Below are 25410 nucleotides of genomic sequence, written 5' to 3'. Positions count from 1 at the left end.
CAAACAAATTTGAGATTATATCTAATCAAGGCAATAAAAAAATAAGCAAGGTGCAGTAGGAGGGATTAGAAGTTTCAAATCCGATTTTTATACATGAAAAATGACGAAATCTAATAATCTTGGTGACATTTTCTCACAGAGAAATCGGACAACTAAAATGAGTAAAAAAAATTAAAAGAACGAATAAAAAATCAACTGAGATATATATAAAAAAAAAACTGGAAGAAGAAGAAGGACCGCGAGCTTTGGATCGAATTTGTTAAATTTTTCTTCTCTCGATAATAAAAACAACAAATGATCGTTGATCGTTTTTCTCTAGATTCGATTCCGATTCCAAAGAACTAGTCTCCGGCGTGTAATCTCTGATCGTTGAAGATCCAAGCTACGCCGCATCTTACTCGCCGGCGGCTTGAATCATGGTATGTCGCTCCCTTCTCTCGACCGATACGTCGGAAATCTTAAACCCCTAGATTCCTTATTGCTACTCCTGCGGAATTACAATTGTTGTACTGTGATGATGTGAATAGAAATGGTGAGAGAATTCTGAAAATGAATGATGCCAATATTCATTGAATTTAGCTTCTGATTCTAAATTTTTCAATCAGGATATTCAAATCCAACTCAATATCACTCTTGAAAGTAAAATTACTGTTAGCGATTCGTTTTAATGCATCTCTGAGCTTATGTTTTGATTTGTAAGCTCTCGAAGTTTAAGCTTCTTGTGATAGCTTATGAGCCATTCATTGATAATCTATCCAAACGTTAAAATGTTCGGCAATATCTGTTTATATATGTGTGTAGTTTTGACCAGCGTGGTGTTATAAGTTTGTTGTTGTCTTCTATTGAATCAGGCTGATAGGAGAAACAGGTGTAACCAGATCCTCCTTTTAGCATACCAGAGTTTTGGCTTAGTGTTTGGAGATTTGAGTATTTCTCCTCTCTATGTGTATAAATGTACATTCTACGGAGGATTGAGACATCACCAAACAGAAGATACGATATTTGGCGCGTTTTCTTTGATATTTTGGACCATCACTCTCCTTTCACTCATCAAGTACATGGTTTTTGTGTTAAGTGCAGATGACAATGGTGAAGGTATGTGCATCGGTTGCTAATTGAGTCTATTTGTTTTCTTCTGAGACTTAGGGTTAGGATGTAAATGTTGAATTTATGTTGCAGGAGGGATCTTTGCTTTGTATGCTTTGCTCTGCAGACACGCAAGATTTTCTTTGCTTCCAAATCAGCAAGCTGCTGATGAAGAAATCTCTACATACTATGGTCCTGGAGATGCAAGTAGAAATTTGCCTAGTTCTGCTTTCAAAAGCCTTATAGAACGAAATAAAAGATCAAAAACTGCTTTGCTTGTTTTAGTCTTGGTAGGAACTTCCATGGTAATAACCATCGGTGTCCTTACACCAGCAATTTCAGGTGATTAGGCAGACTTCGTTTCGCTTCTTTCTGGTTATATAGTATGTTACCAATTTTTTCCTTTTCCATGGTTTAGCATCTAACGTTTATCTTCTTGTAGTCTCTTCGTCTATTGATGGCCTTGTGGCCAAGACAAGTCTGAAGCACAGTAAGTAACGTTTCCTTTCCATACCTACATATCTAGTTTATATATTCTTACGCATTCTGTCAGTGTTATTTATATTCTTTATCAATGTGTTATTTGCATAGGTACTGTGGTCATGATAGCATGCGCTTTACTGGTTGGACTTTTTGTTCTGCAGCACCGTGGGACAAATAAAGTTGCCTTTCTATTTGCACCTATAATGATTTTGTGGTTGTTGATAATTGCAACTGCTGGTGTGTACAATATTGTGACTTGGAACCCCAGTGTATACAAAGCCTTATCTCCCTACTATATCTATGTATTCTTTAGAGATACGGGAATAGATGGATGGCTATCCCTTGGAGGCATTCTTTTATGCATCACAGGTAATATGGTCATTTATGCTCTGAAAATAGACTCAACAAATTTTAATGCTATATTATGTCTCATCTTTGCAATTTGTCTGAATTCAGGAACGGAGGCTATCTTTGCTGAACTTGGCCAATTTACAGCCACATCTATAAGGGTATGTGAAGCAGCTTTTTTGGTTCCTTTATGCAGCAGAAACTTGTGGAGAGACTTTTTATAGTAGTTCTTTAGGAATTGCATCGTACAGTTACTAGAAGTTTTTTTTGTTGCTAAAGAATCCACAAGCAATTGGTCATATTATGGATTTTTTTTATTTTATTTTTGACGGAATTATGGATTTATTCTTGACCCAAGGAAGAGGAAAAAATATGATAAACTATTAAAATCTGGTTATTGTTATAAATATTTGACAGCCTCTTTTGTTGGCTAATAAAGATGAAGAAACAATAACATTTTGCTATGTCATGGTTCTCTGCAGTTTGCGTTTTGTTGTGTTGTTTACCCGTGTCTGGTGCTTCAATACATGGGCCAAGCTGCGTTTTTATCAAAGAATTTTTCTGCTCTACCTTCAAGCTTTTATTCTTCCATTCCAGGTAATAGTTTGGTCAATCTCCTTTTCACGTCTCTTTCCTCTACTTCTGACAACCTGTATCAATCCCTCCAATTTTATATAATTCCTCTACAAGTCCCAACAATACTACAATTTCTCAAATAAATGTACCTGACCTTCAATGTTGGGATGTTGTAGTGGTTGATTTTATCCATGGTACATGTCTAGATCCAAAGTTTCTGGTTTATTATTCTTATCTGCAAGTAATATATCAACTCATTCATGTGCTCTTCTTTGTTCGTGTAGTTTTCATGTGTTTTGTTCTTGTTCTACAGACCCATTTTTCTGGCCGGTTCTCATGATGGCTATGCTAGCTGCAATGGTCGCTAGTCAAGCAGTCATATTTGCCACGTTCTCGATTGTCAAACAATGCTATGCATTGGGATGCTTCCCGCGTGTGAAGATTGTTCACAAACCAAGATGGGTCCTTGGCCAGATTTACATCCCTGAGATCAATTGGGTTGTCATGATCCTCACCCTTGCTGTCACCATTTGTTTCCGAGACACTCGACACATAGCTTTTGCTTTTGGTAAGGACTTAACCTTCCATCAAACTCATAAGTTCCATCTTTTATCATTAAACAAATCCTTTGTTCTCCAGGGCTCGCCTGCATGACTCTAGCCTTTGTGACTACTTGGTTGATGCCTCTCATCATCAACTTTGTCTGGAACCGTAATATCGTCTTCTCCGTCCTCTTCATCCTCTTCTTCGGGACCATAGAACTTATCTTCGTTGCATCAGCCTTAGTCAAAATCCCTAAAGGAGGCTGGATCACTCTGCTCCTTTCCCTCTTCTTCACCTTCATCACATACGTATGGCATTACGGCAGCAGAAAGAAGTACCTATGCGACCAGCACAACAAGGTCCCTATGAAATCAATACTAAGCCTTGGCCCGAGCCTCGGGATCATCAAAGTCCCCGGGATGGGTCTTATCTACACAGAGCTCGCCAGCGGTGTTCCTGCCACATTTAAGCACTTTCTAACAAACTTACCGGCGTTCTACCAAGTTGTCGTCTTTGTCTGCTGCAAAACTGTCCCTATCCCGTATGTGCCGCAGAAAGAACGGTACCTTATCGGCCGGATTGGACCAAAAACATACAGGATGTACCGATGCATTATCCGAGCTGGCTACAAAGACGTGAACAAAGACGGAGACGACTTTGAAGACGAGCTGGTGATGAGCATCGCCGAGTTTATCCAGCTAGAATCCGAAGGCTATGGTGGCTCAAACACTGACCGTTCGATTGACGGTCGGCTCGCTGTTGTGAAAGCCTCAAACAAGTTTGGGACAAGGCTGTCTCGGTCTATATCCGAAGCCAACATCGCAGGCAGCTCGAGATCACAGACAACAGTAACAAACAGCAAGTCTCCGGCTCTACTTAAACTGAGAGCAGAGTATGAGCAAGAGCTTCCGAGGCTGAGCATGAGAAGGATGTTTCAGTTCAGACCAATGGACACCAAGTTCAGGCAACCGCAGGTGAAGGAAGAGCTGTTTGATCTGGTGAATGCTAAGGACGCTGAAGTGGCTTACATTGTCGGACACGGTCACGTGAAGGCAAAGCGGAACTCAGTGTTTGTAAAACAGCTGGTGGTAAACGTAGCGTACTCGTTCTTGAGGAAGAATTGCCGGAGCCCAGGCGTGATGTTGAATATTCCTCACATTTGTTTGATCAAAGTGGGCATGAACTATTACTTGTAAGTGAGAGTTTTTTCTTTTTATTACTGATCCTTTGTGAGAGTTTTGTGGTTCGAGTTTCATAAAATTGGATATAATGTGTTTTTTTGTTTGTAATATTTTACTTCTTTTATTTCTTGGTAACTTTGGTATTGGTGAGACTTCAAACGAAGTCTCAATGTCTCAGTCTCAGTGCCTCGGTTTAATGTAGAAAAGTCATAATGTAAAAAGACAGAAAACGATGTACTGGTGTGGTGAGTGGGGGATATCTTCTTGAGCATAAACTTAAAAAGAAAATAATAAAAATGTCAGAAGTGGGATTTGAACCCACGCCCTCTTACGAGGACCAGAACTTGAGTCTGGCGCCTTAGACCACTCGGCCACCCTGACTTCTGCTTAATACTCTACTCTGTGTAGTTTTAGTTGCAAATTGTTAGCTGATATTCATTTTCTAGGAACAAGATTACAAGAGGTTCACAAAACGTTCTCGGCCGTGGATGGCCCCACACGTTATAAAGACGTTACATATACTTATACTTACACGATCGGTGAGTGGATGATATAGTAAGAAACTATAAAACGTATAAGCTTCGTACAACTTATCAATTCGTGACATTGATTCCATTTTACAAATGTAATGAAAGAGGAGAATATAGAGAAAGAACAACATTAACCACGAGATTGCAAAATTCAAATATCTTGAAATTCTTAGTTATATAGAGGCTTAGAGAGAGAAGAAATATCACTACTTTTATCCCTCGACGCTGATCAACAATGACATAAACAACAGAACAAACCAGTCAGGAAAATTCCAAGTTCATTCACATAACCGAAAGAGCCACCTAAAAAAACGCCCAAAACACATTACTTCGATACCATTTCACAACACCCGTTTTGCTAGCCACGGACAACCTTGTGTAAACCCCTAATCTTTCTTCTTGTTCTTCAACGGCCCAAGTGGGATCTTGCTCAACACCTTCTCATCCAACACTGCATACTGCTTCTTGAGCTCGATCATTGCTTTCTCACCTAATGGGTCGACTTTGTCTTCATACTTGTCGTAGGCAAGAGGAACCGTGAAGAGCAACACAAGAGCTGTTGCAGCAAGATAAAAATTTAGTCATCAGGGTTCAGTGATACAAGAGAAGGAAAACACTAAATGGTATAGAAGTATAAGCAAAGCATTACCTATGTATGCCAATGTCAAGAAGTTGAAGCAACCGCCCAAGATTGAGAGAACCCATAACCCGGCAATAGCCTATTCAATCCAATGGTACATTGTTGTCAGATATAAGGATAAACATATTAAGTACCAAGTCCCAAATAGTTTCTACTTAAGCACATTTGAACTTACAATGAGGAATTTCTTGAGATCCCTTCCTGATGCAATTTCACGGAGAGAAGAGAATCCACGGTTGATCTCGATTCTGAGCCCAGACGCAAGCTGAAGAATAGGTTCTTCAGGGATATGAACTTCAGGAATCTTTGGAGGGGACCTGACAGAGAATCAATTGTCAACAATGCACAAGTGAATAATCATAAGCTGAGACATATTTACATTCATCAGTTTTAACTTACTTGTTAATGAACATAGTGGCATTAGACCACAAAAACAGCACAGCGAGAACAACAATCATCACGTGGCAAAGCAGAGTGAGAAGATGGTACTCCATCAATTCAAACACAACCCAAGCAGCTGTAGCACCACCAAGTACACCACCAGACATCTTCTTGTTCTTCCACATGAATATATCAGCCGCTGCAAATAGGAAGAATAATCAAGTTGAGCAAACATTACAACATACTGTCATCTAAATCAACCACATTAGAAAAACATGGAACTTGATACTGTAAGGTTTCTATATCGAGATTATGTCAAAAACCCATTTTTATGATCAAAACATTCATTTAGAAATGGAATCCCTAATTAAACCCTCACAAATGCCAAAATAAAGAACCCCAATAATACAAATGGACACGATGGATCGATTCAGATCAACGAGTAAAATAGAAACCCTAAACAAGTGCAGATTCAAATCACACATATCAATGAAACCTAATCCATCAAAATGAAAGAATAAACCAAACAACACATATAAGAAAACAGATCAAGCCACAACACACACAAATATATGAAAGTAAAACCAGATCGGAGAAAAACTTACGCTTTCCACCGCCGAGAACCTTATGAACAGGCTGCTCTCGTCCGAACAAGCGGTAAACTTTCGATTTCATAGAAGACGAAGGAGAAGAGGGCTTCTTAGTCTTCTTCTTCTCGTCTTCATCATCAGAAGATGAAGAAGACGAAGAAGAATCACCACCGTGATGGATCTTCTCCGATATCTTATCCATCAACGATTCTCTCTCCACAACCTCAACAGCTGGCTCAGGAGCGATCACAGATTCATCATGCTTATGTTCTTCCGCCATCGTTTCAAAACGCAAAGATCTTAGCTTTTTTCGATTTCGATGGAAGAAACAAAGAACACAGTATTTTAGCTGCTTCCCAAAGTTTTTACCTTTTGAGAAGAAAAGATCTCGAAGCCTAAAATAGAAGAAAGAAATCGAAACTCTAATCTCAGCCGTTGAAAATATGAAACTAATCTGAGCCGTTGGTTGGTTCGGATACGAACTTCCGAAGCTACAGGTTCGTTTACTTAATTAGAGCCAAACCTTGGGGAAAAAGGCAAAAAGCCAAATGGGAACACAAAATACATTTCACAAAACGAATGGTCGACATGTGACGCCGTCAGAGTTAACGTTTCCCGTCATGAGGGACGTATACGTGGCGATGTCTGAGCTAAGTAACTAGGTTATGATCAGGTGTCACGCGGCTGACGCATGATGCGGTACGATCTAATTTTTTTAATTGCAGGACACGTGGAGGAAGATTCAGCCATTCGTACATGCGTCACGTTCTTTCTGTCTGCGTCAAAAAAGGACACAATCAAACAAATTCTTAATATTATAATAAACGTAATATTCTAAAACAGTATATAACGTCTAGAAAAAAATGATAGTCGGCAAAGAAAATAACGATAATAGGCAAAGAAAAATATAATAATAGGTGTAAAACAAAACACATAGAAAAGTGAAAATAGGTGTAAAAAAAAGAAGAGAAAACCTTGTAAAAAATGTGAGAGTGAGAAAGAGTGGAGCCCAATAAAGCACAAATAATGGACATCAATCTGATCAAGCCCAGTATCAGTTCTCTCATGGGCCCATTACAAAAAGATGCTCGGAAACAAACTGAAACCTCAAGTTATGGTCCATAAATAATGAAGTACACAAAAATGCTCAAACCGATGTATTGTGTTTCGAATAACTCAGACAATTACCTTGTACATGGAAGACAAAGTGAAATAGTAGAAGCTCCATGAGAGAACACAACACAAATAATAAAACAAATGATAGGGTAATGGCATGATGAAAAAATATTTTAGGTACTGCAACGTCTGAGAAATGTAATTTTTTTTCTTTGTCGAGAGAACAAGACGAGCTACTTAAATGGAGTCATATTTTTTGTTCAGACGACTTCACCCTTACCATAATATATTCCACTAAAGCCTTTGTGGTATACATTAAGAGCAAATTGGTCATTTACAAAAACAACAAATGGAATATCCGTTGAATTAAGCATCTGACTTTTGCCCTTTGTTCAAATCAAATGCAGTTATAATGGGTTGAGCTAAGTTAAAGCCCATAACATTTAAAGCCCATTGAATAATCTAGAAACGACGACGTCGTTTTATTAGAGAAACCCCATTTCTGTAACACAGCTCCTAAACCCATTTGCTCACTTCGTCGTCGTCTCTCTCTCTCACTGGTAAAAAGCAAACAATGTTGCTCCGTCGTGCAAAAACACTACCCAAAACCCTACAAAACCTCCGGTTATTCTCTCCGGCGGCGAACGCAGCTCTATCCCTAGATCATATCCAAGAAACCCAATTAACTTACCTCCCTGGATTCCCTCGACCCGATCCAAAACACGCAGAGACGATCTTAGCCGTTCCAAGGTCTGTCTCCGGCAAGAGCATATCAGCGAAAGAGCGTAAAGCGGGTCGGGTTCCTTCGATCATATTCGAACAAGAGGATGGACAACACGGAGGAAACAAGAGGCTTATTTCAGTTCAGACGAATCAGATCAGGAAGCTTGTGAATCATTTGGGTTACTCTTTTTTCCTCTCTAGGCTCTTTGATGTTGAGGTTCGAGCTGAGATTGGTTCTGATGAGGTTATTGAGAAAGTCAGAGCCTTGCCTAGAGCGGTAAAGTCTCCATTTCTCTCACTCATGAAATTGATTAAAGTTTGCATTTTTTCAATGTTTGGTTTAGTGGTGTGTTTGGATTATTGGTTTATGTATTGAGTTTTTAGAAATGTTATGCTATGTGATTTCAGATTCATTTGCACTCTGGGACTGATGCTCCACTGAATGTGACATTCATAAGAGCGCCTCCAGGTGCTTTGTTGAAAGTTGATATCCCTCTTGTGTTCATTGGAGATGATGTTTCTCCTGGATTGAAGAAAGGTAATAAACCCTTTGCTAGTTTTTTATAATTGGGATCTTTAGTGAGGAATCAAAAAGAAAATAAAGGAAGCATTTTGATAAGCATTTGAGAATAGAGGAGTATATACATGAGTTTGTTAAGGTGCTTACATAGGAATCACTGTTCTTAGTATGAGTTTCTGGATAGCATTTTCTTTTCTCGAATCATAGGCAATGAACAAAATAGATGAGAAATGTGGTTAAAGATTTGGAAGAGAGATAGTGATCAAACATGTGGTTTTTGACTTCTGATTGCTGTGAACGAATAGTCCTGTACGCTTGAGTAGATATGCTAAATGCAGGATTAATACAACGGTTTCTAACTCCTGAAGTAGTTAAGGCCACACATATATTCTTGACGTCATTGGAGCTCATTGAGCTTCTAATCTGTAGAGAAGTGATACTGCTCGGGTTTCAGTTACCCTTTCTTGGATCAGACTGAGCTAAGCTTAGTCGATAGCAAGTAATCATCACTTCAAGTGACGTTATGGTTGATGTTTTACAAAATTTTAACTCGATTTAAAAGAAATCTATGTTTGCATTATACATCTTATAATGGCTTGTATCTTCCTCTGGCTACCCATTTTTGGGATTTTGAAGTTTCATTTCTCTGGCTACTCTCTACCCAATTTTGTAGATCGCAGCATCTAGTTTCCTGTTAGATTTTGATATTGATCACTATTTCTTAATCTTTTGGCAGGAGCATCTCTGAATACGATTAAAAGAACAGTAAAGTTCCTATGCCCAGCAGAGATTATCCCACCATATATAGAAGTAGATCTAAGCCAATTGGATATCGGACAAAAGCTAGTAATGGGAGACCTCAAGGTTCATCCGGCTTTAAAGCTTATAAAGTCCAAAGACGAACCCATTGTTAAGGTCGCCGGAGGACGTGTCACTGACACGCAAAAGAAATCGTCTGACACGCAAAAGAAATAACACCGGTGAGTCATATTAACTGCGATTATCCGGTGCAATCTCCAAATGTTGACCAAAAATGAATGGATCGATCTTCTTAGAACTCTAAAGGTCCTTTCGGATGGAGGTTTCTTTATGTGTTATTATTAGTGTTGCCAGAAGATGAAATATTTCCTATCTTTTGATTCTACAATGCATTTATTTTCTATTCACAATCAACTACTTTTATTTACAGACCTCTAATAAGCGTAGAAAGGGAAACAAAATTTAATCTCTTTTAGATTTGGCTCTGTTTTTTGCCATTTATTGTTTCTTAAAAACATTGAAATGTAGGCGTTAAGAAATTGTTCGTTGTCATCTTCATGAAACAATCCGTTTGAAGATGAACAGTTTTCCTGAAAATCTTCATTTTCTTCACTCTACCTCTAACTTCAACACTGCTTTTCAAATCCACTCCTCTACCGTTCAAATCCTCCATTAAACCTGGTAGAGATGCTAGTAGCTTTGTCTTAACAATCTCAGCCGTCAGATTCATCTTAACCGTCCGTTTAGCCGGAATAGTTTCACTTCTTCTAATACTTTCTCCAACCACCACCAATTCACCGTGGTAAAACGAAACATTAACGTTCTTCACTATAAACAACGCCGGATTAGGATTATGTAACGAGATTTCGACTGAGACTGTAGTGTTTTGGTTCGTGTTGACTTTACCGTTGACAAAATCGAACCGTTGGTTGAAAGATATGGAATCGACGGTGAGGTTTGGGCTATGGAGATGGAAAACCGTGAGGGAGAGCACGATGAAGGTGACTGCGATGAGCATAGTTAAAGATGCGATGAAACCACAACATAAGATGAGTTTGGTCTGTGAATGGACGTATTTGGTTCGGTCGTGGTGGTACTGATCTTCTTCGTCTGGTTGGTCGCTTCGGGTAGTGAGAAAAAGTGGAGCTAAAGGCTTAGCTTGATCCTCGTTAATCTTACTCATGGCTAGCTCCATTTTCTTTACTTTGGAGATATAAAAATTAACAATATAGTAGAAATATGTATATATTAGGATTTCGTTTGTAGTGGAGATATAATTTTCAAGAACGCGTTTGCCTAGAAAATAAATAGGGTTGACTATTGACTTGGACAAGGGAATGTAAAGTGGGATGAGTTGATTTTAGTATTGTGAATCTTCTAATCTTTAATGTGATTGGTCTGATTGGTGTTTATAAAGCAAATTTGAATCTTCTAATCGTTTAATATTTGATATGATTGGATAAAGCAAATCTTCTATTTTTCATATAAAGCAAATTTGATTGAATCCTCTAATTTTTGATTCAAATCTTTGATGTGATTGGATAAAGCAAATTTGTGGGAAAAAAAATATATGTTACCACATAACATTTCCTTAAAACCAATCCGATGGTCGGAGACACGTAGACAAAATTAACATATCTAGTCTTACTATTTATTGGCACAAAAATATAAAAATATCTTACTATTTTTGAGCTAAAAAATTTAGTGTAAACAATATTAGTATAAAATTAGCTTTTCGATTTTAAATATACCATACAGTTTAAAACTTATTGAATCTTGTCCTTGTTACAACGTAATCATCTACAATTGACGAAAAGACTGATTTGTGTTTGACTATTGACTTAGAAAACGAAAAGGAATTGGGGAAGAGTTGATTTAATTTTAGTGGTGGCTTATAACTTCTTGGCTCTGGTGATTACGATTGGTGTTTAATTATAAAGCAGAATGGACAAAGTATTTTCCAAGTTATTTCTTATATGAAAATTGATGTTGCAAATTGAAAAAAAAAGAAGAAGGAGAAGGTAAAACTGGGTTTCTTCATAATTTTTCTAAAAATACACGACACGACAAGTCCAAAGTATTTTGAAGTAGTTAAGAGATGTATATATGTATATGTATTCCAATGGTAAATGCAGACAATCTATTTTATTTCCGAAAAGTAGATAGATATACACAAAGATATAGCAAACTATGAGAAAACATTACACACGATTGATATTAAGTGCACCCATTTTATTTGTTACAAATACACTAAAGTGTTCATGATTTACCTCAAACCAAGAAACACTCATTTATTTATCATTATAGCATACGTAAATGACTTAGGCAAATAACCATATTGACCCTTTACTTAACACCATTGACGTCTTTGAGGGGAGCTTTTTTGTTGGAATGGCGATCGCAGAAGCTCTTCAATCTTTCCAATGCATCCTCCAATACCGGAGTCTCCATATCGATAGAATGCCTCAACCAGTTCTTCTGACTGAATGCAATCCCTATCAAATCCAACACACAACATGTCCTTAATTATGTTTATAATTAAGTAGTGTCCGAATAATTTTTTCTATAAATCCTAAACCCTATAACTTGATACTATGTGTTGAAACTGTAGAGAGGGCTAAGAAACCATAAGTAAAAGAGATTTATTAACTATTACCTGGTAAAACGACGAGGTTTTCTTCTTTAGCAAGCTTATTGCAAAAGTCTTGATCGTCTTCGATGTCCACAAAGCTCGATAAATCAAGCTCGGTCTGCGACAACAATAAATGTTTATGAGAAGAATGTCTCAAAATAAATTAAAGAAGATTAAAACTGCGCTACTAATATAATAGAATACTCACCCATAAGAAGGTGCAGGCTTCGGGTTTCATGTAGCAAGTGAGGCTAGGAATGTACTTGAGCTTAGAATAACCAAATTCTACTTTATCTTTCAGAAAACTCTGCCTCTTATCAAAAAACTCTTGAGGAGTTTTCTCCAAGATGTCAGGAATAGCCGCCTACATGCATGAACAATACATGAAATATTTTGGTCACTCTTAGGGTGAGAGAGTACTAGTCCAAATTTGTCGGAAAAGCGAACCGTCCATACCTGGATAACTGTCGGAGGGTTATTGTTTATCTGGAGAAAATCTTGAGCAGCTTGTAAGACCTGTCCACGCATAGCAATATAGGCCAAATTTTTTTAAGAAAACGTACTTTAAAATGTATATGAATAATGCATTGCTTATAAAGTGATGGCAAAATTTAAAAAGAATCGGACCTTGGTGTTTCTGAAGACACCGTCTAGATCATGTAGCGTGAGCCAACCAGTTCGCCATCCTGGGACTTTCCATCCCTTTGATATGGATCCGAGTGTAACCACTGGTACGATCGACGAGAATTTTCCCATAGGAACAAAAGGGTTACTACCAAAGAGTGTCCATCTAAAAACCTCGTCAGAAACCACCATAATCTTGAGTTCCTTAGCCAGTTCAGCCAGCTGCGGTTCAAAAATTATACAAGAAACAAACAAGGTAAGTAAGTTAATGCTTTCACTAGTAGCCAAGACTAAAGAATCTATATAATTATGTAATACCTGTTTGAGATGAGCCTCGGAGTAGGTGTTACCATTGGGGTTGTGGGGGTTGATTATAAATATGGCAAATGTGTTCTCGTCCACGAGCGCTCGGACGCTATCAAAGTCGATTTCAAAGTTCTTTTCTGGAAGGAAATTATAGTGGCGGACCTCAAGGTTCTTGTAGATGGAGCGGACTAGGTCCCATGGGAAGCCGGGACTCGGAAGCAAAACGTTGGCTTTCGGTTTAGCGAGAATGTCTACCGCGAGCTCAATAGCTTGTTTGCATCCCAGAGTCATAAACACGTCATCTGCGGTAAGCTTCTTTGGAAGACCTTGGTTTAGATACTCTGCTACGGCACTGAGAATACGGAAGCAAAAATGATTGTGTCAAAGATATATAAATAGAGTTAGGATGCAAAATAGAAGTGTCCAACGGGGCTAAATCAGAATTTAATCAAAAATATTTGGTCCCTTCCAAGTTCCAAAATTTTGGGATTGCTAAATTTGAGTTAAACCAAACTAAATGTTCATTTAAGCATATATACCAAAAATGACAAATGATTTTGGAAAGGTTTTGTGAACAAATTAACAAAACGACCGTTCCAAAATTCAAAGTCAGACTCTACCAAAATAAATTGGATCTAGTTACACTTTCAGCACATAACCATTAGAGATAAAATGTACCAATACGGAGCTGTTTGTAATATGGAAATTTCAAGAAATCTTATGTAGACATGTTATCAATAATAATGTATTTATGTATATTACCTTTTGGCGGCCGCGAGGCCTAAGCTAGGAGCATAGGCGTTTCCCGAGCCATAAAGAACAGCTTTAACAACTGCTTTTTCGGCTGTATTGCTGGTCTCCAGGATCTCATTTCGTGGGGGCAAAATGGGTTTGCCATGAGGATCGCACAGGGCATAGAGTGCAGAGGTATATGAGCCTAAGGAGGCCGCAGCAGCATCTTTGGCCGCCTCGCTTCCGCTGAATTGCCAATCAATGCACTTAAGGGTTGCCATATCTACTTATTTTTCTCTATTAGATTTTGTTTTTGGGTGACTAACTCTCATTGCTACGAAGTCGAATATATAGTGAAAATTCCCAACCACTTTTCATTTTTTTGCCAATGGTTTTCACATTGTTCTAAACATTTGATATCTCACGTGGGATATTAACATCAACATAGAAGACAAAAAGAAAATAATGTATCTCGAATCTCGAGCCTTCGGTGATCTTAAATCTTGTTTAAGTAAACTGTATGATTGATCTTAATGCATGCTATATTAGCCCTCTCTTGTAGAGTCGCAATCTCCTTTATTATACAAAAGAAACAAAATAACTCTGTCGATTACTCATCACTCATCAGCATCAAGAAGAAGCAAAGATTCTTACGTATTTAAATATTTTTTGTCTCTGTCTTCGACCGACGAGAGGAGGAAAACCACCCATGGTTTTTTGTTATGTTTTGCCCATTTTAAAATATAAATAGTAACGTACGATTTCATGATTTACTCGTTGTTATTATCTTTACAAGGTTATCCGTGTCATGCATAAATTTATATTTAATTTTAAAACAAGTATATTTTAATGTGACGTAATAGTTAATACTAAATTTTATTATTGAGAAAACTATCAGATCAACATACAAGACTAATTATGTAATTAAGTAAACCTAAAAATATTGTTACTAAAGACAAAATATCCAATGGTAGGAATCAATTTTTCCTTCATTATGATCTAAACTGAACAAAAAAAAGTAGATAAAAAGCTTATCAAACTTATCAAAGTTGCACGCTAACATTTTCTTAATTAGAATCTCAATCTAGTCGATCGGTGTTGCCGGTTAGTTCGGGTTAGGAAGTACTCCTGGCTATTCAGTACGAATCCGATTCAACATGCTTTTGAGCCATATATAAGACATGACCAAATGTATTTGAATGGCTAATTAAGGAGGTCAATATAGATGTTCTTGTGCTCCCATGGTATTTTCACACCAGTCTAGCTATACCTAATGAAAATAAATTATTTATCTTATGTTTCGAAAAGTAGAAATACATCGATCGAAATATTGCAAACTATGAGAAAACATTACACGACATGGTGATAAATTCACCAATTTTATTTGTTACAGATACAAAAGTGTTCATGATTGATCTCATATCAATAAAACACACATTTATTATTATAGCATATGTAAAAGACTTAAGGCAAAGAAATTTATATTGACCCTTTAGTTGACGCCATTGACGTCTTTGAGTGAAGAAGCTTCAACTATAACGGAATGGCGTTCACAGAAGCTCTTTAATCTTTCAAATGCATCCTCCAATCTTGGAGTCTCCATGTCGATAGAATGCCTCAACCAGTTATTCTGACCAAATGCAATTCCTACCAATCCAACAACATGCGTTTAATCGTGTTAAAGTTAGGTTGTAACTCAATGACGAACCACTAGATTACATGTCTTAGTCTACATTTCTTTATATTACAAGTTAAAAAAAAAAACAATCGAATATATTTTTCCTTAAATCATAGTTCCCTAAAACTTAAATCTCAATCTTCTGAAAACTCTAGAGAGGGATAATGATTATATTACCTGGTAAAACAACGAGATTTTCTTCCTTAGCAAGCTTCCTGCAGAAGTCGTGATCGTCTTCAATGTCTACAAAATGCAATGGGTCCAGCTTGGTCTGCGCTATGCGGATTATCCACAATGAGAAGTTTGTTTCAAACTAATACATTAAAAGAAAAGTTATAGTAGACTAGACATGTAATGATTATAGGATAGAATACCCATAAGAAGGTGCATGATTCAGGTTTCATGTAGCAGGTGAGAGTTGGTATGTTCTTGAGCTTAGAATATCCAAAATCCACTTTGTCTTTTAGAAAAATCCCCCTCTTCTCGAAAAAATCTTGAGGAGTTTTCTCCAAGATTGTGGGAATAGCCGCCTATATCATAAGATTATGATAGTGAATTGGCCATAGACTATAACAATTGACAATAATAAATGGATTATCGATTTTTGTATTTTTTTCATTTACGAGAGTAAACCAATAATGATCCAAACCTGGATGACAGTTGGTGGTTTGGAAGTAATCTCCAGAAATTCTTTCGCAGCTTTTAAGACCTGTCCATATAAAACTAGATAAGCCTAATTGAAATGAATTTTTTCATTTACAGTTAATCAAATATAATAGTATATAGGAAAACGATGCATATCACGTATATCGATATTAAACAAAACAAAAAAAGTGACCGGGACCTTTGTGGATCTAAAGACACCATTTAGATCGTGTAACGCGAGCCAGCCCGTTCGCCATCCTGGGACAATCCATCCTTTCGATATGGACCCGAGTGTAATCACTGGTACTATCGAGGAGAATTTCCCCATTGGAACAAATGGATTACTCCCGAATACGGACCATCTATATACTTCATCCGAAACGACCATTATCCCGAGTTCCCGTGCCAATGTAGCGAGCTGGGATTCATCTTTCAAGTAAATATTAGGGCCTTGGTTGCTAAAATAATGTTATCTATTAGATTGTAAAATTTAAATTTTGTAAATTTTTTATCTAATATAGTGCAAATTGTAAACGAAATAAATGTGTATTGCTTTGCTGGTTACGTTTACAACGTTTGAAATATATATTTCTTATAAAATTAAGTCAAAGATGTAGTCTTTTAATTTAAAGAAAAAACCATGTCAATATAAACGTAAACACAAACTAAAAGATCTCAAGTCTAGATCATCTAGCCAATCATGTGAATATATACTTCTCCAAGAGTACTAATACGTACGTAAATACCTGCTTAAGATGAGCCTCAGTGTAGTAGTTCCCATTGGGATTGTGGGGGTTGATTATAAATATCGCAAAAGTGTTCTCGTCTACCATCTCTCTAACGCTGTTGAAATCGATCTCAAAGTCTCTTTCAGGGATGAACTCATACCTTCGGACCTCAAGGTGTTTGTAGATAGAGTGGACCATGTCCCATGGGAAGCCTGGCCTCGGAAGCAAGATGTTGGCTTTCGGTTTAGCCAGAATACTAACCGCGAGCTCGATTGCTTGTTTGCATCCAACAGTCATATATACGTCATCTCCCGTTAGCTTATTGTCAAGATCTCGGTTTAGATATTCCGCCACAGCACTGATCATATATACAAGCGTAGAGTTAAGATGCAAAATATGGATACCCTGACTGGACATTAACTTTATTTATGTATATATTACCGTTTGGCAACCGGGAGGCCAATACTTGGAGCATAGGCGTTTCCCGTACCGCAAAGGACAGCCTTAACAACCGCCTTTTCGGCGGTATGGCTGGTCTCTGCCTCTTCACTTAGTGGAGGCAAAATAGGCTTTCCTTGAGGGTCACACAGACTGAAGATTTCAGAAGAGTAAGTGCCTAGGGAGGCTTGGGCGGCCTTTTCGGCTGCATCACTGCCACTGAACTGCCAATCTACGCATCCTTGGCTAGCCATATTTCTTAACTCTAGCGTTGGAACTAACCAACTTCTTTTATTTTTATAGAGAGATGATTGTTTTTGCGTGATTTTACCCTCATTGCTACTAGTGAGATTATATAGTAAAAGTTTCTACGTTTTTTTTTATATTGATTTGATATTTCACGTGGTAAGTATTATATATAATAGTATCGAGATAAGAAAAGAATGGAAATATTAATGTATCTCGAAACCCTACATGGTAGAACGTGGGTTTCCTCTTATCAAGGTGATCACATAAGATACGTTTGTCAACGTAAGATGGTCCATTTATAATAAGATTTTTGACTGTTGAAATTGGATCAGAGCCTTTTTATATTTGGATCTTCAATTATACAAGTTGGTTTATAGTCCCTAAGAAACTTGAATCACTTTCTATGATAGTTTTACCTCGTACTATCTCTCTTTGTAACACCACAATAATGTTCATGTTCAATCTTGAGCAAATAAATTAAATTATATACTCATGAGTTAGATCTACCTGCAAGATGATAAACCTTATTAATTAAGAACGCAAATTACGGATCATGCAATTAGTCTTAATCTTATGCCCTGAGCACGTCTATTAAAAAGAGGTACCCATATTTTGTTGATAACGCTTATGGATAAAGATTGATAAACTATATATACAAAACACAACAATTTAGTATATTTACCAACCGATTTTGGTGTTCAATGGTTCATACTTTTAAATGGCATGTGTAATCTGTTTCATTCGGTATGCTACATAAATTGATTATCACATCAGCAATCCAAAAGATTCACGAAAATTAATTGTGACGCATTACATCAAAGGGTACATAAAAGTTAGACGTAGAGCGTAAGAATGTCAATATTAAAAAAAAAAAAAAAAAAAAGAGGCTTTCTTATTTTTATACTATTCTGGAATAATATATCAATTAAATTGAAGAAGAGTTTACAAAAGTCATGATAAAAAGTCTAAAAAATATAAAGATTACATGATTCATTGAGTATCAATCGAAGTAATGAACCTTAATGGAACAAATTCAAAGCCCTAGTAGATTCAGTAACTGAAATAGGAATTATGAAGCCTATTATATCGAGCAAATTGGGGAAGACGGAGAGAAACATCTTCCTCCAGATTGATGTCAGCCTCGATCGTTCTAAATATGAAACTGAGACGTTCCTTATCAGCTTTCTCCTTCTCACTAAGTGTCCGGTGGTGAGGAAGATGATCTCGACCTTCTAGATGACGGACGCGTGCAGAAGAAGAAAGAGCAGACTGATTGATGAAGAGCAAGAGGATCATGATGATGATGAAGCTGGTCCTACAAGTATTCACCATTGTCGAAGAGAGCAGCTGAGAGGCTTTTAGGGTTTTTGTTTTGCCTTGTTGTGAAAAAGTTTGATTTTGTTTGTTAAAACAAGGTGTGGGTTGTTCATATATATAGATGATCATAGGCGGCCTAAAAAAATATATCCTATTTTGATAGATTTCTTCTCCTATTTAGCTTTGGAAAAAAGTATTACGTGTCTGATTGGATTATTGAACATTATCACCTGCATAAAATCTCACGAATTTATCGGAAGATAATAGTTAACTTTGTTATGCATTTTTTATATAATTGGATAAACATAACAAATATAGGAAAACACATAAAGTTATGGATCTGTTAGGGTAAGTAACTTGATATATATATCGTTGTAACAGAAAGAGCACACAAAGAACGAAACAGAATATACGTTTTTGTTATAGAAATCTTCTTACTTAACAAGCAACCTTAAACCTTAAGAGAAAAAAAGTGATCAACAACCATGGAATATGGAGAAGAGCCCCCGATTAAAAGAACTAGAAGAAGTTTTCTAATGCTTCCTGATGATTTGGTATTAAACTGCTTAGCTCGCATCTCAAGATTACATTATCCAACTCTCTCATTAGTCTCCAAAACATTTCGCTCTCTTCTTGCTTCAACGGAGCTTTACCAAACCCGAATCCTCTTAGGCCGAACCGAGAGTTGTCTTTACGCGTGCTTACGACTCCGTACCGATTCTGAACTACTACATTGGTTCATTCTGTGCCACAGACCACATAGCTCCAAAAACGTTTTGGTTCCGATTTCATCTCCCAGTTTTACCTCCCCATCCCTGCCGGGTGTTGTAGTGGTTGGTCCTGATGTATATGCCATTGGCGGTGGATCAAAGAATAAAAACGTTTCGATATATGCCACTGGATCAAAGACTTATAACGCTTTGTCTAGCGTTATGATTATGAACTCTCGTTCTCACACATGGCATGAAGCTCCAAGCATGCGGGTGGGCCGTGTGTTTCCATCTGCTTGTACTCTTGATGGGAGAATATATGTTACGGGAGGCTGCGACAATCTCGATACAATGAACTGGATGGAGATTTTTGATACGAAGACTCAAACTTGGGAGTTTCTACAGATCCCTAGCGAGGAGATATGCAAAGGCTCTGAGTACTTAAGCGTAAGTTATCAAGGAACCGTCTATGTGAAGTCTGATGAAAAAGATGTGACTTACAAGATGCATAAAGGTAAATGGAGAGAGGCAGACATATGTATGAATAATGGATGGAGTCTGTCGTCATCATCATCTTATTGTGTGGTAGAGAACGTGTTCTACCGTTACTGTGAGGGGGAGATACGTTGGTATGACCTCAAGAATAGAGCATGGACAATTTTGAAGGGCTTGGGAAGATTGCCTAGTTTGCCTACTTCTCATTCAAATGTTAAATTGGCGGATCATGGTGGAAAAATGGCGATTTCTTGGGAGGAGTATATGTTTGTTGATAGGGAAAAAAAGATTTGGTGTGCGGAAATTGCGATTGAAAAACACCAAAATGGGGAAATTTGGGGAACGCTTGAGTGGTTTGACAATGTGTTTATATCCAAAACGCCAAACGGTTATGTGGGTTTAGTGCATGCTCTTACTGCTACGGTTTGGTGAATTTTGTCAACCACCCATGCAATATTTATCATTTTCTTTTTGATAGTCTTGTCGAACTGTTTGTCTTAGATTTTTTTTTCTTCTTTTTTTGCAATTTTATTTGGCAACATGTAACTATCAAGTTCTTGTTGCAAAGCTGGCTCACTTTGATAAATCATTCATCATTCAACTAAAAATGTTAACTGCCTCAATTTTTTCCACTATTTACATGTTTTACCGATGTAAAGACTTTGAAAAAGTCTTGATATGGATATGTATCATCATAGTATGTCTTCCAATATTTAGTGTTAAGTTTTTCATTTAAGTGTGGGTGTAACATTCTAATGAAATCTTCACCCAAATCTTTCAAGAAGCCAAATTGGCTTTGTTTTTTTGGCTTTCATTATTAACTTTGTTACATTAGAGATCAAACAAGGAAAAATACACATGAGAGATAACAAATGGCGTTTACTTCAAAAAAACCTCGCTACTTAATCTCACTATACAATCTGAATTTGCAAAAACAGTTACCACAACTTCCTCTGTCTTTTTGGTAGTACTCGTGTCTGTTTAACACTCAAGAATATGAGATATATATTTAATGATTCTTAAAAACTTAGCATTGTTTTCTACAATACATGTACTTGGCTTTAGCTGGTGCTGCAGTCGCAGGGGTGACATCAACAGATACTGGTGGTGCTGTCGAACTTGAAGGCAAAGCCGAAGGCACCGATTGAACCAAATCTTTCTCTTATCAAGGTGATCAAAGAAGATACGTTGGTCAACCTAAGATAGTTCATTTATTATAAGATTTTTGACGGATGAAATTGGATCAGAGCCTTTTAGGGTTTTTTTTGGCTAGTTGAGAAAACTTTAGATTTTGTTAGTTAAAACAGGTGTGGGTAGTTCATATATATAGATCATAGGCGGCCTTAAAAACAAATAGATTTCTTCTCCTATTACGTGCGGCTGATTGGATTATTGAACATTAAGGATTATTGACTCGATGCTCTGATCACCTGCATAATCAAAAGAATATTCCATGTCAATATATATTAAAAAATCACAATTTTATCGGAAAATAAAGGTTGTGAGATGTAAAAATTTTACACAAATAACGTGGGTTTTTTATTTCTTTGGAATATATGGAAGTTTAAGTTCGAAGGCTCTATATGTTCGAGAAGCAGGATCTACAACAAGTTAAATTCATTTCTTTTAAAGAAAACATATCTCTAAAGATGTCGAATCCAACATCTCTACCTAGAAAATATACCATTGGACAACACCAAGTCGGTAACGTAGTTCCTTTCATAATTACAAATATTGTATAACTCTTTAATAAAAAATCACTTTCTCCATACTTAAGTTTAAAACGACTCTAAAGTGACAATTTACAACTCGATCGAGACGACTCTAAAGTGACAATTTACAACTCGATCGAGAGGTTAACTCAATTCTTTGACTTTTAACTCCATACTTGGGATATATTTGGTTTTGTAGACTAATTAAGTAAGTTTTAACAAAAACTAAAGAATAGTGATCATGATGAAATTATGAATACTCAAATAAAAACAAAAACAAAAAAGTTGAGACCTAAAGACAATATAACTCACAAGTCACAACATAGCAGAGGTAGAAAGCCATATTTAACAAAAAAGCAAAAACCTTAGGATCCTCATTACAGGAAGAAAGGGACCAGGTTTCAAGATTTGTCTACATTTAGGCAAAATTCACAACTGCATAAAAAGGAAAGGATCATCATATCATATCAGATCAGATCTCCCATTTCTTGAGCTCCATGCCATCCGGAGGAGTACTCTCGATTGTCTTAGTCCCAACCTCTTGCCAGTTTGTTGACAGCACTGTCCCATTCGATTCCACCTGCTCATTGTTCAAAACCCGAAAACCATAAATGAGTCGATCAAAAGGACAAAACTTTTACAGTACTCCATGAAAAGAGATACTCACAAATGATTTGCTCATCGCTCGCCTCATATCCTCATCCGCATTCTGGTATATCTCCCGGAAGAATTTGTTCAAAGCTGCGTCTCCTTCCAGCTTCTCATCTTTTTCCTGCAAGTCAACCACAATCAAACAAAAGAAGAGAAAAAACAAAACCGTTTGGTCGAGGTTTTAAGTACATGGTAAGAGACGGACCTGCTTCTTCACTTCAGCTTCCAGCTTGTCCCAGTCCTTAACTTTCTTAGAAGATGGATAAGCTGGCCTCTGTGAAACCTCTGCATCATCATACATACAACATAAGATTTACATTACAAGAGACTGTTGTTTAAGCTCATCAGATGACACTGAAGAAGGAAAAGGTAGAAAACCTGATGAGACATTAGGCTTTGGCAAAACCGCTGGCCCTTTGCCGTGTTCGAGGGAGGCCCATGTGATTATATCGGCTTTTGCAAGACAGATCTCAATTTTGGTCGACAATACTTCATATTTGCACTTATCTGGTATTATCTGAATATACACCGTAAAACAAAGTCATGTAACATGTTCAGCTCAGAGTGTTGAAAGAAAAACCAACATTAATTCATTCAACAGATAAATTACCTTTCCAAACAATCTCGGTTGGAGATAATACGCATCCTCTCCAGGAACCTCAATCACAACACTCAGCTTCAAAACACAAAACAATACCATTAACACACAAGCACACAGAAGTGCCATTGAGTTGGGTTCTTAAGAGCCTTATACTCACAATTTGTTCACCAAAGTCGATGTTAACATTCTGCTTGGGTATTCCTTTTGCAAAAACAGTTACCACAACTTCCTCTGGCTTTTGGTAGTACTCGTGCCTGTTAACACTCAAGAATATCAGATATTTAATGATTCTTAAAAACTTTGGTATTGTTTTCTACAATAAAACTACCTGTACTTGGCTGTAGGGGTGACATCAAGTTCAGATACTGGTGGTGCTGTCACACTTGAAGGCAAAGTCGAAGGCACCGGTTGAACCAAATCTTTCTCTTCTTCTGGAAAAAGGATATTTACAAGTTCCATAGATCAAAACCTTAGGTGAATTACATAACAAAATATTTTGCACCATGGCAAACAATACAATCACTCTAGGCATGTAAACATAATCAACCAGAAAACAAGAAAAAAACACAAAAAACATACCTGTGATTAGAAAATTGCATTCATCTATCAACTTCTTAAATTTGGATTCACTCGGCGTGATAGAGGCACCCTTTTCAAGAGCTGTTTTAGCAGTCCGATACTCTTCAAGCTTCATACAGGCAGTTCTACAAATACAAAAACCAAACCATGAACAATGGAAGTAATAGCTTGACAGATATATACCACATTTGCAGACCATATAAACTGGTAGTAAAACAATCTAAGGACTAAGGAATCAGAGAAAATTAAACTCTCACTACAACTTATATACGACTTAAAAATGTTACATAGGAGGAAATAGCAAAACGTTACCCTTTTCTTAGGTAAGCTTTGGTCAATGAAGGATCCAACTCAATTGCTTTGTTCGCATCTGCCACGGCCTCTGCTCATTGAGAATCAAATGAGACCAAAATCTTATCCAACTAGTAAAGTTCTATGATACTACGCTAAAAATGCAGAGAATACTTTCTTAAAGCAAGAAATAGTTGAACTAAAGACTAATCACTCAAGCAAAAATTGAAACTTTCAATACTCCGTTAATACTTAACACTATCTGTAAACAAAATTCTCCATATTCACAATCAAAGAATCAAAAGACTAGCACAGCTAAAACCAACTTAAACCAATGTTTGAATGCATAACTTGTAAAGGGCACTCGCTACTGATAACAAATAACTAAATTTCGTTTCTCATGAAAGCAATTCCGATACATTGTTCCTCCACAAACAGCAAAAGAGAGACACATTAGTATCAAATTGATACGAAAGCTTTAAACTTTCGAAAAGAATTGTGACACTATCAAGCGACAGGACACAAAACGAAACCCTAAATACACATAATCCAGCAAAGTCAACAACTTTCAGCTATGATGAAGTAAGAAACCGAAAACATACAAAAACCCAGAACCCCAGAAGGCGTCCACGACAGTAAAAGACGAAGATAACAGAACAAAGAAGCTACCAGTGAAGCTTTCGAGTTTGATATAGGCCTGAGCACGATCAGCGAAGAACTCAGCGCAATTAGGATCCAAGTCAATGGCTTTGGAGTACAAGTCAACAGCAACATCGAAGTCATCGTCTACGAAAGCCTCTTTAGCCTTATCAGCAAGCTCCTTCGCCATCGATTGACTAAGAAAAAAAAACAGAGGAGAGCTAACAAAGACGATGAAATCAAAACAAGGAGGGAATGAAGTAGAGGGCAAGGTTTGTTACTTATTGCCACAATGGAAGGAAGGAATATAAAGAGAGATTGGATGTTATCGTTCTTCTTCTAGATTGTTCCTTCGTTTTATGCGACTTGTGTTCAGGGAGTTGAAGAGTTCGAACCCAAAATAAAATTTATAAAAACAATAATTTAAATATTTTTCTATTTTTTCCACAAAGTTTCTCCTTATTTTTCTAAAATAATATATTTCATTTTCTATAAATTTAATTTTGTGTGTACATCAAATATGTGAGATTTGATATTATTAAGAAAAATAGGTGAGGTCTCTAGTGTATATATTTTCGTTTAAAAAAAAAAATATATATTTTGTACATGTTGGAATTTTGTTACTTCACTTCAAAAACATTTCATGTACTTTGTCAAGTTTTCTAGAGTTAAAATAGTGTCTGACTTAGATGATGAATAACTGGTTTAATTTATTATGGATCACAAATTACATAGTGGATTTGACAATTTTATGATTAACCAAAGTGGGACTATTGCCTTAGAAAATATTGTTTTCCTAGCAGTTTCGTGGAACCTTATTGGAAGATTCAAATATGTGTGGATAGGGATGGAGAAGTCAATTTATTAGTGTCAAGTGGATGTGGTGAAGTCAATTTAAATAGTATCA

The 25410-nt window shown here is 36.9% G+C and overlaps 8 protein-coding genes, 3 long non-coding RNA genes and 1 other non-coding gene across 18 annotated transcripts; 5 read left to right on the top strand and 7 right to left on the bottom strand.

Annotated features, from left to right (window-relative positions):
* The first annotated feature begins 103 nt into the window (after window positions 1-103).
* On the top strand, window positions 104-4556 carry TRH1 (Potassium transporter family protein). Its single transcript, NM_118495.4, has 9 exons — window positions 104-419; window positions 852-1095; window positions 1180-1428; window positions 1529-1576; window positions 1678-1938; window positions 2026-2078; window positions 2400-2514; window positions 2807-3061; window positions 3133-4556. The coding sequence occupies exons 1-9, from the start codon at window positions 417-419 to the stop codon at window positions 4230-4232; spliced, it is 2328 nt and encodes a 775-aa protein (NP_194095.2). The 5' UTR covers window positions 104-416; the 3' UTR covers window positions 4233-4556.
* On the bottom strand, window positions 4515-4598 carry AT4G23635. Its single transcript has one exon. It is a non-coding gene; the product is annotated as a tRNA-Leu (tRNA).
* A 35-nt stretch (window positions 4599-4633) lies between these two features.
* Window positions 4634-7672, bottom strand: BTI1 (VIRB2-interacting protein 1). Of its 2 annotated transcripts, none has more exons than NM_118494.5 (6): window positions 7547-7672; window positions 6374-7134; window positions 5787-5967; window positions 5563-5704; window positions 5397-5466; window positions 4634-5303 (listed from the first exon to the last, which is right to left on the bottom strand). In NM_118494.5, exons 2-6 carry the CDS (start codon window positions 6636-6638, stop codon window positions 5134-5136), a joined length of 828 nt encoding a protein of 275 aa, NP_194094.1. In that variant the 5' UTR covers window positions 6639-7134; window positions 7547-7672; the 3' UTR covers window positions 4634-5133. The 2 variants fall into 2 exon arrangements, with proteins under 2 accessions (NP_194094.1, NP_001328059.1); NM_001341623.1 differs by lacking the exon at window positions 7547-7672 and adding an exon at window positions 7333-7535.
* A 310-nt stretch (window positions 7673-7982) lies between these two features.
* AT4G23620 (Ribosomal protein L25/Gln-tRNA synthetase, anti-codon-binding domain-containing protein) lies at window positions 7983-10125 on the top strand. Of its 2 annotated transcripts, none has more exons than NM_118493.4 (3): window positions 7983-8474; window positions 8606-8735; window positions 9454-10125. In NM_118493.4, exons 1-3 carry the CDS (start codon window positions 8049-8051, stop codon window positions 9690-9692), a joined length of 795 nt encoding a protein of 264 aa, NP_194093.1. In that variant the 5' UTR covers window positions 7983-8048; the 3' UTR covers window positions 9693-10125. The 2 variants fall into 2 exon arrangements, with proteins under 2 accessions (NP_194093.1, NP_001190814.1); NM_001203885.1 differs by having other exon boundaries at window positions 8006-8513; window positions 9454-9932.
* Window positions 9879-10683, bottom strand: AT4G23610 (Late embryogenesis abundant (LEA) hydroxyproline-rich glycoprotein family). Its single transcript, NM_118492.1, has one exon. The coding sequence runs from the start codon at window positions 10669-10671 to the stop codon at window positions 9985-9987; it is 687 nt and encodes a 228-aa protein (NP_567687.1). The 5' UTR covers window positions 10672-10683; the 3' UTR covers window positions 9879-9984.
* On the top strand, window positions 10214-10676 carry AT4G07165. Its single transcript, NR_142104.1, has one exon. It is a non-coding gene; the product is annotated as an other RNA (long non-coding RNA).
* Window positions 10684-11495: 812 nt separating the features above from the next.
* CORI3 (Tyrosine transaminase family protein) lies at window positions 11496-14329 on the bottom strand. Of its 3 annotated transcripts, none has more exons than NM_118491.3 (7): window positions 13801-14329; window positions 13051-13390; window positions 12736-12954; window positions 12565-12624; window positions 12317-12472; window positions 12133-12226; window positions 11496-11971 (listed from the first exon to the last, which is right to left on the bottom strand). In NM_118491.3, the coding sequence occupies exons 1-7, from the start codon at window positions 14049-14051 to the stop codon at window positions 11823-11825; spliced, it is 1269 nt and encodes a 422-aa protein (NP_194091.1). In that variant the 5' UTR covers window positions 14052-14329; the 3' UTR covers window positions 11496-11822. The 3 variants fall into 3 exon arrangements, with proteins under 3 accessions (NP_194091.1, NP_001031705.2, NP_849430.1); NM_001036628.2 differs by having other exon boundaries at window positions 11496-11997; window positions 13801-14089; NM_179099.3 differs by having other exon boundaries at window positions 11597-11971; window positions 13051-13823.
* A 714-nt stretch (window positions 14330-15043) lies between these two features.
* On the bottom strand, window positions 15044-17582 carry AT4G23590 (Tyrosine transaminase family protein). Its single transcript, NM_118490.4, has 7 exons — window positions 17263-17582; window positions 16840-17179; window positions 16293-16511; window positions 16098-16157; window positions 15823-15978; window positions 15626-15719; window positions 15044-15417 (listed from the first exon to the last, which is right to left on the bottom strand). The coding sequence occupies exons 1-7, from the start codon at window positions 17511-17513 to the stop codon at window positions 15263-15265; spliced, it is 1275 nt and encodes a 424-aa protein (NP_194090.2). The 5' UTR covers window positions 17514-17582; the 3' UTR covers window positions 15044-15262.
* A 1010-nt stretch (window positions 17583-18592) lies between these two features.
* Window positions 18593-18866, bottom strand: AT4G07160. The gene has a single exon (NR_142103.1). It is a non-coding gene; the product is annotated as an other RNA (long non-coding RNA).
* AT4G07150 lies at window positions 18593-19015 on the top strand. The gene has a single exon (NR_142102.1). It is a non-coding gene; the product is annotated as an other RNA (long non-coding RNA).
* Window positions 19016-19310: 295 nt separating this feature from the next.
* Window positions 19311-20462, top strand: AT4G23580 (Galactose oxidase/kelch repeat superfamily protein; the record flags this gene model as incomplete). The annotated part of the gene is made up of 1 exon (NM_118489.1): window positions 19311-20462. One exon carries the CDS (start codon window positions 19311-19313, stop codon window positions 20460-20462), a length of 1152 nt encoding a protein of 383 aa, NP_194089.1.
* A 1310-nt stretch (window positions 20463-21772) lies between these two features.
* Window positions 21773-24959, bottom strand: SGT1A (phosphatase-like protein). 3 transcript variants are annotated; one of them, NM_118488.6, is made up of 11 exons: window positions 24785-24959; window positions 24534-24700; window positions 23886-23955; window positions 23574-23698; window positions 23323-23425; window positions 23152-23248; window positions 23004-23069; window positions 22772-22910; window positions 22599-22678; window positions 22410-22514; window positions 21773-22322 (listed from the first exon to the last, which is right to left on the bottom strand). In NM_118488.6, exons 2-11 carry the CDS (start codon window positions 24691-24693, stop codon window positions 22215-22217), a joined length of 1053 nt encoding a protein of 350 aa, NP_194088.1. In that variant the 5' UTR covers window positions 24694-24700; window positions 24785-24959; the 3' UTR covers window positions 21773-22214. The 3 variants fall into 3 exon arrangements, with proteins under 3 accessions (NP_194088.1, NP_849429.1, NP_001031704.1); NM_179098.3 differs by having other exon boundaries at window positions 24534-24959; NM_001036627.2 differs by having other exon boundaries at window positions 21989-22322; window positions 23886-23958; window positions 24534-24830.
* Between the last annotated feature and the right edge of the window lie 451 nt (window positions 24960-25410).

The sequence above is a fragment of the Arabidopsis thaliana genome, chromosome 4 (assembly GCF_000001735.4).
Source record: "Arabidopsis thaliana chromosome 4, partial sequence".
NCBI lineage: Eukaryota > Viridiplantae > Streptophyta > Magnoliopsida > Brassicales > Brassicaceae > Arabidopsis > Arabidopsis thaliana.
This window is presented reverse-complemented; position numbering and strand designations above follow the sequence as displayed.